This window comes from Uloborus diversus, chromosome 2, assembly GCF_026930045.1.
Source record: "Uloborus diversus isolate 005 chromosome 2, Udiv.v.3.1, whole genome shotgun sequence".
NCBI lineage: Eukaryota > Metazoa > Arthropoda > Arachnida > Araneae > Uloboridae > Uloborus > Uloborus diversus.
In genome coordinates this window covers 25,333,396-25,349,375 of record NC_072732.1, presented here as the reverse complement: position 1 = coordinate 25,349,375, position 15,980 = coordinate 25,333,396, and the positions used below count along the sequence as shown (strand labels likewise).

At 32.7% G+C, this 15,980-nt stretch overlaps 2 protein-coding genes across 2 annotated transcripts in view; one reads left to right on the top strand and one right to left on the bottom strand.

The window, feature by feature from the left end:
• LOC129235129 (FERM domain-containing protein 3-like) overlaps window positions 1-10,507 on the bottom strand; it is a 39,688-nt gene extending 29,181 nt beyond the window's left edge. The window contains exons 1-5 of the mRNA XM_054868819.1: window positions 10,412-10,507; window positions 6,215-6,319; window positions 5,639-5,681; window positions 3,297-3,375; window positions 3,105-3,202 (exon numbers count right to left, since the gene is read on the bottom strand). Of these exons, the coding sequence (XP_054724794.1) occupies window positions 3,105-3,202; window positions 3,297-3,375; window positions 5,639-5,681; window positions 6,215-6,319; window positions 10,412-10,507 (421 nt within the window). The remainder of the gene's footprint in view (window positions 1-3,104; window positions 3,203-3,296; window positions 3,376-5,638; window positions 5,682-6,214; window positions 6,320-10,411) is intronic.
• Window positions 10,508-10,830: 323 nt separating this feature from the next.
• LOC129216915 (MAGUK p55 subfamily member 7-like) overlaps window positions 10,831-15,980 on the top strand; it is a 54,768-nt gene continuing 49,618 nt past the window's right edge. Inside the window, 1 exon segment of the mRNA XM_054851133.1 lies at window positions 10,831-11,024. Within this exon segment, the coding sequence (XP_054707108.1) occupies window positions 11,006-11,024 (19 nt within the window). The 5' untranslated portion in view covers window positions 10,831-11,005.

The window sequence follows — 15,980 nt, the reverse complement described above, 5'->3', positions numbered from 1 at the left end:
ATCTTTTTTTAATTGAAAACATTTAAATTAAAGGTATTGAAAATAAGAATGCAATTTTAAAATTAGGTTTGCTTGTAAAATAAAAATTTACAACAGAGTAAAAAACGTTTTCCTTAAGTGGTAGAACATACTTTTCACAGCGAGAAATGAAAAAAAAAAAATATATATATATATATACAGTTGGCTCTCTCTTTAACGACACTCTATTTAACGACGGCTTTTCACAGTCCCAGATGGTCCACTATAGTGTTAAAAGCATTCTATTTAAGGACGCTTTCTACTTAAGGACGATTATTTGTGGTCCCTTGAAAATCGTTAAACAGAGAGCCAACTGTGATATATATATATATATATATATATATATATATATATATATATATATATATATATATATATATATCAATAATTGGTTATCCTTTTTCCTTGCATTGGAACTCAAAATTTGGTTTCAAAAATTTCATAATACTATTTCAGGACCAGAAGAATGACTTGAAGTCTTTTCATTCAATCATGAAATTTCAAAATATTTTACAGGCTGTGAAACCTAAACCATTAAAGCTTCATCATAAATAATTTGAACGCTTTCATGAATACATAAAAAAAAGTAACCATGCCAAGTTTCAATACAATCCCAAGACTGGGAGTTGGACCACATTTTTTTTGACTCTTTTACATTTTTTTCTAAAATAAATTCAAAAAATAAAAATATTATTGAAATAATGAATAAAATAAGCAGGTAAAAAGAAGCACATGGAGAAATAACCTTTTAACATTAAAAATGATTGAAATATTTGTAGGATGTAAAAAGATTTGAAATCTGAAACAAGGCATGCAGTTTTTGACGAAACACATGTTTAACATAGTTAGCAGATTTCCCAAACATACGTTTTCAGCAGATATCGTGGAGGATGAACATTTGAGACAGGAAAATACAAAAAATAAGAAAACGTGGACCAAACTTTATGTAATTTTAAAAAATTAAGGAAATTTTCAGAAAATTAAGGACTTTTTAAAGGGATTTTTAAGGACCTTAATTTTGTTTGATGAAATAAAGGGTTTCTTAAGGGGTTTTTTAAGGAAGTACAAAACCCTGTACTAAGACTGCAATGTTCAAAAACTCTGAAGGATCCCAAACTAAAGGCTGACAAACTAGACGGCTGGGCGACATTGAAAAAGACTTCAACTCTGAAAATTAAAATTTGGCCAAGTGTCACTGCTAATGAAAACTGCCGGAAGGATCATGATGTTGAGGTAAGTAAGGCCAGTTGTGCTTCTAAAAAAAGAAAAGTTTGTTTATTCCTCTCTTAAAAAATTTTTCTATCACTTAAATCTTTCTCAGAGTCAACTCCTCCATTATTTTTTCAAGAGTATTTTATTTTGAAAGGAGTGCTGAAAATGTATATTCACTTTCATATTTTTTTAGGCAATGAAACATAAATAATAATTTTAACACATTCAAACAAAATTAAATTTAATTAAAGGGCCATTTCACAGTATTTTGTCCAAATGTAGAGTCCACAACATGATATTTTTTGCCATAACTATTTAATTTACTGCTTCAATGGCACATCATTTTATTTTAAGTTAGTCCTACTAACACACAAACTCAAAAAAAAAAAAAAAAAAAAAAAAAAAAAAAAAAAACAATGCATTAATCAAACAGTAAATTAAATAGTTATGGCAAAAAGGTGTCATGTTGCGGACTCTATATTTGGACGAAATACTGTTAAATGGCTCTAATGATTTTTATAATTCTCATATATATAACAGCGAATGATCTAGTAACACTCCTGACGTCATCAACTATGAAACTCACATCACACATGATAATATGTTTCAGTAATGATTACATGCAGAGAAAAGCTTTATTTTGATGACTCTGAACTGGATCTGGTATCTTAACTGTTACTGGTAAGGCTCATTTTAAAAGAACAAAGAAATGAAAAGGTGGTCAACAATGGACGCTATCTACTGACGTTTAAATCTACTGGAGTTGGGAGAAAAATTTCAACTATCAAAATATCATCAAGCAGGCAATCGCTTTGTTCAAATGCAGGAGCAATTTTCAGCGTGATTTTCTAGTTACTAAACTTTTTCCATCATCCAGTTGCATGATAGGGACATTAGCTAGCATTTAGCAAGAGCCAAATATTTGAAGTATTGCAAAAACATATGAGGCAGCAAGAAGCAAAGGGATATAAGTGAACATTTTTCAGTTTTGAATAAAACACATTTAAAGATATGGTCCTAGGTAGGCTTTCATTGAAAAGTCTTTCTATAATTCATGATGTAGAGCAGTACCTACAAGGGCTACTAGTTTTATCTCTTGCCCCAAGACAGGGGAGAAGTTCACCTACCATTTGTACAGGTATCTCCAAATTTTTAATTTTGCTAATAGGGAAGTTGCAACCTATTAAATGTTCATATTTTGACTGTTGGATATTGTTAATTGACCCTCAAAACTAAAAAATTCACCATCGCCGAATTTTAAAACACGTGGTTGATTTTTAATGATTTTTTAAAAATCCACGCGCAAAAGTGCGCTCTTCTGAAACGTCACGAGCCTACGTCACAGGGCGTGAATGGGCAGCCTTTCGCCGAAGATCCCTTGTTTCCGCTAGGGACATTTTGAGCGCGCTGATATTTTTATTTTTTAGAAATTCAATAATCCTTTTGAACACACTATGGAGGCCGGATTCGTTAAAGCACAAGCTAAATAATCTTCCTCATGTAACATCAATGATGATATTCGAATATTTCTGAGAGGATGAGAGGTTTAATGTTCCAGAAAGGCGAGGAGTTAAATGTGAGGAGATAAGCCTTTTACGTTTCGTCTTCGAAGTCGAATGCGTGACCTTCGGCTTCTCCCTATAGGAAGAGCGCATGACGTCACTTCTTATGCTATTTGACGTCACAAGCGCTTGAACTTTAAAAATTAATTTAAAAAAAACTACATATCGTATCGCAAAAATTTTTTCACCTAAGATGTTCATAAATGTTACTCTATCATATAAAAATAAAATTGGAAAATCGAAAACTTCCCTATTACATCCCTTTGCTTCTCAGTGCCTCATATCACAGTTGAAGAAAACAAATGAGCTTACATTGAATAATGTAGGCTGCAAGTAAAGCTGCATCACTCTGAGAGCAATATAGTCGGCCATGAAGAAGATCACGTCTTAACTGAAGAAAAATTTGATACCTAAAAAAACAAATGCCAAATGAAAATTAAAAAAAAAAAAAAAGAAGGAAAGAAAAATTTAACATAGCTAAGGAAAAAAGTAATACTACAATACCGTGTGATTTCTTCCCGCAAACGGTGAGGGTCTTGTGGATAAAATTTCACTCTGAAGCAAAAGACGATTGGGTTCATGCCTAAAAAGAGTGAATACTGTATTTACTGTAACACTTTACTTTTTCATCGACACATAGGACTAAGTTAAAAGTCAGTATACTTTTTGGAAGAGTAATAAACATACGTAGGCATATGAAACAAATAAATACTTTTGTGCTAAAAACTTAAAATAATCAACAACCAAGAAGAAGCAAATTTAAAAAAAAGTGCTGACATGTGATTAATTAGTGACTTTGTTTGGAAAAATGAAGTCATTATAGCTAGGTTTGCCAGACCTCCCGGTTTGACTGGGACAGTCCCGGATTTCAGGCAAAATTCCAGTGTCCCGGCCGGTTTACTTCAGGTCCCGGAAAAAGATAAATTTGATTTGATGACGAAAAAAGTCGAAAAATAATTAACTGTGAAGGATTATTTTGGAAAATCACTTTGTCATTTGAAACATAGACTTTTAAAATTAATAACAAATCAGCTTGTCAGAATTTTTACAACACCATTAAAACCAAAAAAGAGTTTCTAAAAAAAAGTCCTAGCGAATGAAAAATACATGCAAGTATTGTTCAAGTTTTTATTCCACATTCAAAGTATTTCTTTTTACTAAAGTAACTAACAAATATTAACATGTAAAAAAGACTGTTTAAATTTATCTGCTTGTGTCATTCATTATTCCCCTTGGTTTAGGTTCATAATTAATATTTTTTCATAGCATTGAGAATGATCTACCATCTAAAACATGCTAAAAAGCAACCAGGGGTGTGTTCCCTTAAGGGGTGTTTGTAATCCACAAGTTTTGGGCTGACAACATATTCCCGAAGAAGAAAAATCATTCAAAAAAAAAAGTTAATGTTTATTTTCAATAGTTTTTGTTAACATATTGCAAAGTTTTTATGCGATGGAGGGTGTCGAACTTCCTTATAGTTTCTGAAAATTTCACTGTCTTCAGAAAATTTTATTTGCGTTCACTATCTTCTTGTTTTGAATCGACGGGGAGAGGGGGGAAGAGTACTCCAGTGTCTCGGTTGAACATTTCAGAAAGCCTATTAGCCTACAAGCCTAATTATAGCTCACAATCTGTTATAACTTGAAAAACATGACACATTTTACTGATCACTTGGAAATCTACCTAAAGTATTCTTGAAGTTGTTTCACCTGCCCTTCCTTGTTAGCAATGCCCATAGCTTGAAAATCATTTGCAACAATACTGATGTTATCAGAAAGCCTTGTAGCGAATATAATAAATGATTGCCCTGAAACTGAATCTCAAGGACACAATTTAAGAACAAAATCCACTTAAAATAATAAGCTCAAACAATCTTTTTACCTCTCTCTGTCAGCTAACTATTAGACCAAATTATGAGGCAACATAGAAAAGTAATGGTTTTCTAAAACCCTTTTTTTGATGCCTTTACAAATACTTTTTTTAAGACTGAAAAGTTTTGTTTCTAGGAAAATTATTCTTGGGAAAAGTAAAACTTACCAAAAAAAGATGAACATTTAATTTAATTTATTCAGTAAACATTTTATTAGAAATATACTGCTTAATACAGATGCTGCTAAATTTAAGGAATTAATTTTTATTAAATAATCATTAAACTTGAGAGTATAATATTTAAAACTGAATATAGCACCAAGAAACATTTTAACTAATTACTATATTTTAACGAAGTTACTGAATGAATAAAAAACAATGAGGGTGATTTATAAGTTTTCTGAAAGATCAAGTAAAATGCAGAATTACATTAACATCTTCAGTAAAATACTGCCCATTAGCCAGGGCTAAAGCAGAAATACATGAAATACACCGCCAGCTCAGTCATTTCCAGCCGAGGACTGTAGTTTCGTGCTTATTAGCATTCATCAGCCCGGCATAGGAAAGTGGCTGAGCTGGAGATGGAAAAACCTCTTAAAGAAGCCAAATGTGCCAAACAAACTGGTAGCTAATATAGAATTAGCACAGACCGCACGAGTGACCGAAGCAATGGTTCGGTTCAACTTGAAGATTGAAGGCAAGGCATGGTATATTCAGTAACATATATTTCATTTTACTGAATATACCAGTAAACTGAATAACCAGTACTGAATATACCAGGTCACTCGTGTGGTCTGTGCTAATTCTATATTAGCTACCAGTTTGCTTGGCACTTTTGGCTTCCTAAAGAGGTTTTTCCATCTCCAGCTCAGTCACTTTCCTATGCTGGACTGATGAGTGCTAATAAGCACGAAACTGCAGTCCTCGGCTGGAAATGACTGAGCTGGCGGTGTATTTCATACATTAACATCGCTTACCTTTCACTTGTTTAAGAATAGACCTAGTGGGATCCAGCCAGTGCTGAAAATATTTTCAAACATACGAGTTACTGGAGTGTTAGTGAATCAGAAGTATTAAAAGGAAGATAAAGACATAAAATTTTATATAAATTTTATTAATTATTCATTTATTTATTTTGAAATTTAGTGCATTTATTTAACTCCAATAACTTACTAAAAAACTAACCAAAATTTAAAAATGTTTTCCTAAAAGATTTAATTTTCAAAATTTTTTTCATTTTGGATTAATGTACAACTTTTAAGTATAAGTGCCCCATCTTCTTAAGGAAGGTTTTAATTGGTTTGCAATAAGAATAACATTACGTACAATGACGTTATGCCCTTTTTTGTGCATTTAATGTATGAAAAATGCCAGTTCAACGAGAGAAATAATGAAAATCTTATGAAGCACCTAAAATAGCATATCAAGACTTGGAACAACAGAGCTCCATAATGAATCAAACTTAATTAATACAAGTACAGATAAAATTGGTTGCAGAAAATCAAAAATTCCATTAAAAATAAGTTTAAGTAGCAAAAAAATTTGAAACTCACCCTTTGCTTATGGGAATCTACATACCGAAGTCCAAAGTAATCTTTTTCAATTAAATTTAAGGCATTACAGGTACAATCCAAAAGATACTGGCCCTTATGTTCACACTATAATAGATTATTATAATTATTTACTGTATAATTAAAAATATTAATGATACTAGGATTCTTCGATTGAGAACACAACAAAATATAACATTTGTACAAAAATTTCTTTATAGTAAAAGCAGAAAAAAAAAACAAAAAACAAAAGGTTAATTTACAAGTCAAATAAGGAACAAGAACCGAGAATGTATGTCTTTTAAGTCGGCTAAGAATGTCCATTAGAAAAACCATGTTCTCTCACTCTAGAGATTTAACCAGCAAGCCAAGCAATTGGTAGGTGTGGGGGTTTCTGAGGGCATGGGCGGATTTATGGGGGGGCGGAGGGGGGCAATGCCCCCCAGTTTTGGGAGAACTTTATGTAATAATAACACATTTTCCAAAAATAAAAAAAAATCATTTTTTTTTCTTTTTTGATTAGTTTAGAAGAGCATGGGTGGATTTATTGGGGGGGAGGGGGCATAAGGGCAATACCCCGCAGTTTTGAGAGGACTTTATATAGTAACAACACATCTTCCAAAATCTTAAAACAAAAAAATCATGACTTTTTTCTTTTTTGAATAGTTCAGTGAAAATAAAGAGAATAGCGAATGTCCTTTTCTGATGGGAGAAAAGAAAAGGGGAAAAATAAAAAAAAAACGAACATCAAATACAAAAGTGCAGCTGTCACTGGGGTGCTGAAAATGTGTCTAAATTCACTATTTTGGACTGAAAATCATTTGGGCAAGTGTATGAAAATATAGGCTAAACAAGCTCTACATTAAGCTGCAACACTCAATGATAATTGACGATTATTTTAACAAATTAGAACCTAAAAAAAAGAGAGGATCCCCCCTCCCATTCACGCTAAAAGAACGATCTACTCATTATGATTTGTGTCCACATTTAAAGCATATTTGTGCAATGTGCATAATATTTATGTTCTTAGTAGATTAATGGGCTTTTTGAGAGATTCTAAAAAATAGCCCCCCCCCCAAACTTTTTTTGAGAGAGAGAGAAATTAAATTCTAACACAAATTGAATAAATTTCAGTTATCTGAGTATTCTGATTAATTGAATCTTTTTACTTAGAGGGAAATTACAATTTTACTTTATAAATACTGTTTAAAAAGTAAGGTAAGTCATAATCATCTAAGTCTAAGTGAGTCAGTCCTTATCATTATTGAAATCTAAATAATTGATTCATCAAAAGTTTTGTAAAATTTGTAAAATTTTATAAAAATCTATAAAAACCCTAACAAAATTGGTAAAATCGTAAAAATCCTTTAATTGTGAAAACTAAGGAATTTTTGTAAAAATTACAAGAAAATCAAGCAAAAATCTGCAGGTAAGAGTGAATTACAAACAGGGCTGAATTTGCCTATAAGATAAACAAGCTATTGCTTAGGGTCCATGCTTTGAAGTGGGTCCCTAACTCCCAAAAAAAATTGCGTGATTCGTTCCTTAAAAAATGAAAATTGGTTGAAAAAACTAATTTCATTTTCAAGTGCTTGAAAACTTTGAATATTTGGAAACTTGTGGCTACAAACCTTAAATTTTAAAATTTCTAACAAATGGTAGAGGGAGAGGAATGCCAAAATTTGTCAAATTCAGCTCCTTGCCACATCCTGCATTAAAAATGTAAAAATCATGGTTTTCGCGTTTGTAACATATTATTCGAAATAAATTTTTGTGACTCGCATGTTTCATATCTTGCTATATATTCAATCCTTAATGCAGTATTTTGGAAATTCTTTAGCATTGATTGCTTTTATCTTACTTCTACTGCATATTGTTAATCTGTTTAGCCCGAAAAAAATATCATACACTACCTCTATTCCTTTTGGGTTTCTGCACTACTTATAATTAAAAAAAGGTTGTTGTAATAAGAAATCTATAGTTTATTTTTTCTTTCAAACTTAAAATGGCTGTTTCTTACAAAGTTTGAACAATACTGTACAACTGTATAATCTAGTTATCACTTTCTATGTCTATCCCATTAACCTTTATAAGGCTTCAAATGCAGAATTTTATATCCATTTTACAAAATTTCCTCCGGGGGAGAAACCCCGGGACCCCTAAAATTAGAAATATTCTATTTCTCACTTAAAAGGGAGCCCTGTGTCACTCTCTTGATATCAGCCCCCTCTTTTAAGGTCAATTCAAAAAGGAAAACATGAAAACACACATTCATAAAAACAACACACAAAAAGTAAAGCATAGACAAAAACAGGGGGGTAAGGGGGGGGGGCTATAAAAATGTTGCTCAAAAAAAAATTCTGCCCCCCCAGGAACTCAGTCCTAAATCCGCCTATGTCTGAGGGTGTCTTACTCCAGAGTCAACACTGTTCAATGTCAGTTTAGTGACTTTTAATCACATTATGTCCACATTAATTAAAACTGACACAGACCAATTGGCAAAAACAATTAACTATCTGTGATTAATGCCATACAGGGCTGCCACAAAAGCTCAAGAATGAAATTCCCTGACATTTCCAGGTTTTCCAGTTGATTTAGAAAAAATTCCAAGTTAATGAATCTCAACTTATGTTATTTAATATCAATACAATATAATTTTTGCTGTAAATAAACCTACTTTATTAACCAAATAATACTTTAAAGAATTATCAATAATTGTGATCAAAGTTTGGGTTGAGACAAATTTTACTTTGATTACAAATGCTTTAAAAGATCATCAATTTTCAATTCATACTTTTTTTTAAATCTCAGCAATCGTGTTGTCTAAAAGTTTGTTTCCCATTCAATGAAAACAAACTTTTTCTTTGAGGACCTCACTCCCCCCCCCCTCCCCCAGCTGCATGAATGATAGTATTTAGTCAGTCCTTAATGCTACAAGTCATTTCGTGCAAATTTTTGACCAACATGCCCATACTGCATTCTCAACTAGTGGCACGCCATAGATAAAAAACCATAGCTAAAAAAAAAGATGTTCAAAATTAAAACATCGACATCAATTACACCACTACTCTTAACTGTAACATAATGTGTTGAAAAATTAATCAGCAATCTGATAAAGCGATAAAATCCTAACAAATCCTTTGTTGGCAAGCAAGGATCCGTAAAAATCATCGTTCATTCTGTTTTAAAAATTAAAGCATATGCTAAATATATATTTTCTGCAACACTGATTAAAATTAATAATATAAATTAATTGTATAAAAATATAGCGAATTTTTACATTACTCTTCTAAAATGGCCTAAAGTAAAAAGTTTTTTTCAAAACTTCAGCTTTAAAATCAAATGAAGAACTGAAAAATTAAATGCTCATTTTCACTAGACAATATTGATTGTTACTTTATCTTGTGACTCCTTGTCTATAAGTAAATTAGCAAATTGAAATCACAATTCAAGGAGAAATCATTATTTTTTAGATTAATTTTGATTATGCCTTAAATATTATTACTTCTTCACATTCATTTTTAGTTGTTAAAACTGTAGTTAAATTAAAACAACTTCATTTTTAGAAATTGTATTACACAGGAATTATACGAAGATTTTTTTTTCTTCAGGTCAGTTTTAGGGCCTGCGGATTGTATGCTGCCACGGATAATATTTTCCCTGCCATATCCAAAAATGTCAACAATTTGTGATTTTCCCAGACCAGTTTAGAGGATTTTCATTTCTCCTGACAGTTCCAGGTTTTCCATTAGCATGGCAGCCCTGCCTATAATGCTAAAACATATAGTGTAGCTTTTCACATAAAAATATACATTTACTCATGACTAAATGCATTTAAAACATTTATTTGCTCAAAAACTTGCATGCCTCTTGTTTTCCAAAGCAAGTGGACATTTTAACTGAGACAGGATTGTGAACAATGATTTACACAACTTTTAATTCAGTATTAAAGCATGCAAGCATTAAAGCAATTAATTCTTTTATGCTGCCATTAAACTTTTAAGCAGATATTTGCTATGCCATCAGACATAATGAGAAAACATCATATTTGGTTTCTCGTGAGTACTTAGTTTTCATTCAAACCAAAAAATAGAGTTAAGTTTAACAAGATAATTAAATGCTTAATTAAGGATAATGCACAAACAAGCAATTTAAGGATATAATCCGATCAACCATACATTATCAAGCAAAACAGATCACCTGAAAATCCCATTGAATAACTTCTGTATCATCAAGTAACCTAATAGTGCATTTATAATCGGTGTTTACGTCTTTCTTGCTTCCAAATTTAAACATATTCATATAAAATTAATTGTACTTCTGCAAGAACCAGTAAACTGGTTAACCAGATAATTCAGCAATCATTTAGCAAATAGGATTGTAAATTCAGTGAACCGTAAAGGCATCAAATGTTTAAAGAGCAACAACACAAACATTCAACATGGCAGATATGAAATTGACAGTCGTGAGTTGAGTAGTCTTCATTCTGCTTTTTAAAATACTAGTTTGAAGATGGAGCGTGAGATTGACAAGTGAAGAAAACAAAAGGAATTATTTTGTCCGTTCAATGTACAACATTTATCCGCAATTAACGTAAATTTTCATTTTGTGTAGTTTCAACATGATACTTCCATGGAATGAGTTTTACTTTCAGCATTTAAAAAATAAAAGCGTCGTCGTTTGTCGGTGTCGGCAAAGATGAATGACGGCTACATTGTTATGGTTGTCATTTATAACATCAAGATTTATAGAATTTTTGGATATTGTTACTGATGTCTTTTCGCTTAATTATAAATGATTCATGAACTTTTCTGTAAGAAACTGCTTCTCTGATTCCTTTTCATTTCATAAAATATTTGATATAATGTGTGTAGAGAGAAAAAAAAATTTCTCTTTAAAATGTTTGTTACATGTCTCTCTGTATCTATTTTTTTTCCTGAGCATAATCAATGTAGTATGTAGCTATAGAAAAAACCTCAAATTTACGAAAGTCATGCATGATAGTAAAAATAATGTAAGCACTCAAAAGGTTTTCTCTCTTACAGTTGTTCTTCTAAATTTATTCTTAAAATGGGTTGATCTCTAATATTAAGTTTTCTGCGATGGTCATTGGAACTAAGGGTAACAAACAAATCTGTGATGAAGGTAATACATGGAATGATTCATAACATTGCTGTAGCTGTTCATAGTGCATGTTATCATAGATCCAATTAAAAAACTTTGAGGTTAAAGAAGAAGTTTTTTTCTTTTAAATTATATAGTTTGTATGATTTTTAAAATAGCTGTTTTTAGTTTAACTGCAGTGTTTTATTTGTACTTTCTGCTCTTGCTTATGTAGTTTACATACAAACTTAAGTGGAACTCGAGAAGTAAGCATCACTTAACTTTCTTGATATTTTTTCTCCATTCAACCTAATGTTTTGCTGTTGCTTGAATCATGACATTTATGTTATGATTTGTTTAAATTGTTGTTGGTGAGCAGTGGAACAAAGTTTACAATCATACTGGTATGCTGGTAACTTGCAAAAGATCTATCTGACTATTTCAGCGCCAAAAAGTAATAAAATTTGAAGTGGAAGAATATACCTCATTTAACTACCAGCGAAAAAAAAAAGTCATTTCAGCTAAGAAAACCTAAACAAATGCTTGAAAGATTTTGTAAAGAACACTCCATTCACCCAAAAATATCTTTGATGTTGGAAATAAGAGACCCAATACCAGTGCCGTCGACAGGATTTATGGGCCCCTATGCAACTTTCTTCAGGGCCCTAACTTTTTACTTGAATCTCCTCTTTCTTCGCTCTGCTTTTACATAAATAGCCTAAATATTGTCAATGGGTCTAGGTCTGATAAAAAGATTTTTTTTTTTAACTAAAAGTTTTTTTCTCTCAATTAAAATTGCTTTGCTGTGTTTCTTCTTAATCCAAACTTTGTAATGTTATTAAAAAGAGATTCTTGTATACAGTGCCGGATTTCGACTTAATGGGGCCTCAGGCTATTTTAAGTATGGGGGACCTTTTTTGTAGCTCGGACAACATTAACAGGCTATTTTTTGAATTTTTTTCCCAACTATGTCTTTTCCTCTGACACATATAGCAATATAGCCATGAATGTGTTTTTAAAAAATGTTTTGGTATACTGTCTTTTTCTTTTTTTTTTTTTTACCTTGGATGAGGAGGGTTTTCAGAAGAATTATACAAGGACCTCCTTTGAGTTGAGGGTAGAATACCTCAAACTTGAGGGGGTCCGGGGGTTTCCCCCCGTAAATGTTTTTGAAAAATGCATTGAAAAATTCTGCATTTTGAGCTCTTATAAGAGATAATTCGAACTACAAAAACATCAGCAAAAATAGGAAAACAAAATACAGATTTTTTTTAAACTAATGCACTCTTTTGCAAATTAAGGCAATACAAAAGAAAAATTGCCCTTGGTTCAACAAATCGTTGATATTTATCGACAGAGAGGAAGAGCGAGAGAGAGAAGAAACTTGCTCACATCGACTTTAGGTTACATATTTTATTTTTCGACTCGTTAGTTTTGATTATCCCTTCTACCCACCGACAAACAACGCTGAATCAATTGAAAAATTATCTAGATCAAACAATGCATAAAATTCTTTAAAATAAATGGTGGAAATATTTAAAAAACAGGTATTAATGAGAAAGCAACACCCTAACTATTCAGAAAGTTCACCTAAGCTATAGCTTGTTTAGCTTACACGTAAATTCAACACTGATTCTAATTAATACAGTGACACAGGGGAACCCCTTCCCTCCCCCCCAAGAGAAAGGGCACCCCCTCCCCAAAAAAATTTAATGGCCTGACCCCCCTAGGTGAGCACCCTTGAGTGACATAACAGTGTCCCTTTTAGACATTTGATGAGAAGTGTTTCGTCCAAAATGTTTTCCCAAATTAGGCAACCGTTCTTACTCTTGAAACAACGCTAGAATTAGTTTCAATTTGTATCACTGAACTTAAAACTCAAATCAATATATATTTTAAAATATTTCATCAAACTGAGCCGTTTGCCAATGTTTTAAGTTTCAAACGTTAAAAATGCAAGCTTTTTTTTTTTTTACCCCTTGTACATTTCACTAAAATTCTAGTAATCTTTCAGAAATAAGTGTTTTTTTTTTTGAAATTTACGCAAAAAGAAATCATATTTATTTTTGGTTGATACAGTCGATAGAGGGTTCTGAAGATGAGGACAAAGAAAAAAAAAAAATTCTCATTTCTAACTTGCAAGATTGAAAACTTGTAATCTCTAGGAGAAAGAGTTTCTTCAAACTAAAAAGCTTAAAAAAAAAGAAAGAAAAAAGTGGTGAGAGGGATTTTTTCTTTTTTTAGGCCCGCTTCGCGGGCCCCTCAATCTCTCACGGGCCCCTATGCAATGCATAGGCTTGCCCCCCCTTCTCGACGGCCCTGCCCAATACTAAGTTTTAAGAAGATGAAAACAAGTGATGCAGGGAAAATTATTCGAATGCCACAAGATAGGAAATGAAGTCAGGAGCGCTTCAATACTTTGAACAAGTCTGGTCGCTGATCCTGTCCGGTAGCAGAAACAGCGTGATGCTGTGACCTGACCAACGTTGTAGATTCTGGAGAAAGTCTGCAGACTATTTCTTAGTTGGGGACAAAAAAAAAAACCCCCTAAAATTTCAAGAAAAATAATCCTAAAATTCGGGCGACTAAATTTGTATTGTATTTTCTGGGACATAATCCACAAGTAGAGTAGAATTTACTTTCATTGTGTAAGTTTAGCATCTTATTTTAAAATATTTCTCAATGCTCATCTAGATTAATCTAATCTCGATTTTTCCTGCAGACTACTTTTGGCGTTTTCAGCTTGTTTTGCAGGAAGCTGAAGGAAATACTGCTACTGGACTAGTGACAGATTTAAGCATTTGGGACCCCCTTGTCTTTCAGAGAGCTATGTAAAACAACTATGTAAAACATTTTTCATGTGCATTTTTGAATTCTTTTCTGGGTCCTAATTGTTGTGGGGGCCTTTCACAATGTGAGGTGGTAAATTTGCCATTGTTAGTCTAAAGTTATCTCTATAACATCATGCTCGGTATTCAAGGTGATATTTTCACACTAATCCATTCGTTCAAAAATATCAGTTATTATTGCCTCAATGGAGAGTATCCTTTACAAAAATCTTGTGAGTAGTAATAACATCTCCAATGTACTTGCATTAAATTTACCTTAAAATAAATATTTTAAGGTAATAAATTTTTATCTTGTAGGAAGGGAGAGAAATAACTGGCTCAAACAATCTGAGTCTCAGAGACAGCCCAGCTAGTAAAAGTTAACAGTCATTATAAATTACATTCTGCTACATACAGTTATAAATGGTTCTATTAGAAGAGGGGAAAAAATGAGTGAAAAAATCTCACCCGGAGTTGAAATAAGTGTTAATAACTGATGGAGGATTTTTTTGAACAGGGCTGTAGGGTGCAGGCATTTGGAATAGTTTACCAGAAGTAGTTGTTACTTGCAATGGGGTGAATAGTTTTAAAACTGCTCTTTATCTCCATTGAGGATCATGGGCACCCATACAGGAGGGCAAGTGGGAGCTCGAGCCCCCCTCCCCTAAAATCAGAACTTTCTTGCTTTTCTACTTTTTTCTTTGCAAAAATATAAAAACATTTCTTCTGTAGCCATTAATGAATAGGTTATTAAAAATGGGAACAAACTCTGGGCCCAGCTAGGATGCTCCTAGTGAGTTTTAGTCCCCGATGAAAATCAATAGCCCTCTATCTACCCCCTTGCTCCTTACAATATCTCCCGGTAAACAGCTCAAGTGCCCTACTAAAGTAATAATTTTTAATTTTCAGATTACCCTGAGATTTGAATAGCTTAAAACTGACCCTTTGTCCTGCTTTCCATGCAAAATTTCACCCATTAACATCTTTCCTACTGATTAACTCAAACAACTGAATAATGTCTCCTCAGACTCTCCTTTGCTCCAGACAAGGACGAATCCAGAAGTTTTTCAAGGAAAGGGCGATAGATTTTTATTACTTACTTTTTACTATACTGATTTTAAAATATTGATCACAAAGGCTTTGGACTTTACTTCTGAAACAGTTCTGAGAAAACCTGCTCTCCCATTAATAATGAAACTCGTCTAAATTTGCGTTTTTAGAACTTCATTTTTGAAAAATTACTGGTGAGGAGTCCCTCAAGGGAGGGGTGATCGCCCTTCCCTTGTATCTGTCCCTGGCTCCAGGCTATGTTTCTTAAGACTTTTAAGTCTAGCATTATAATCTAAGTTTAAAAGTCTCCTTATCAACCTAGTAGTTCTTCTTTGAACCCTTTCTAATAAAGAAATACAAATACAAATGTGACGACCAGCAACAGGCTCTGGGCCCAGCTAGGCTGGTCCTAGTCAATTAATTAGTCCCAAATGAAGATCAATGGCCCTCTTAAAGCTATCCACTCCCTTGCTCATTACCGCCTCTTCCGGTAAGCTATTCCAAGTGCCCACGACCCTGCTAAAGTAGTAGTTTTTCCTGATTTCCAAGTTAGCCTGAGATTTAAATAGCTTAAAACAATGACCCCTTGTCCTGCTTTCCCCGCAAAAATTTAATCCATTTACATCTTTCATTTTGATAAATTTAAATAACTGAATCATGTCCCCTCTGACTCTCCTTTGCTCTAGGCTATACATGTTAAGCCTATTAAGTCTGGTATCATAATCTAAATCTGAGAGTCCCCTTACTAATTTAGTTACCCTTCTTTGAACCCTTTCCAATACAAAAAT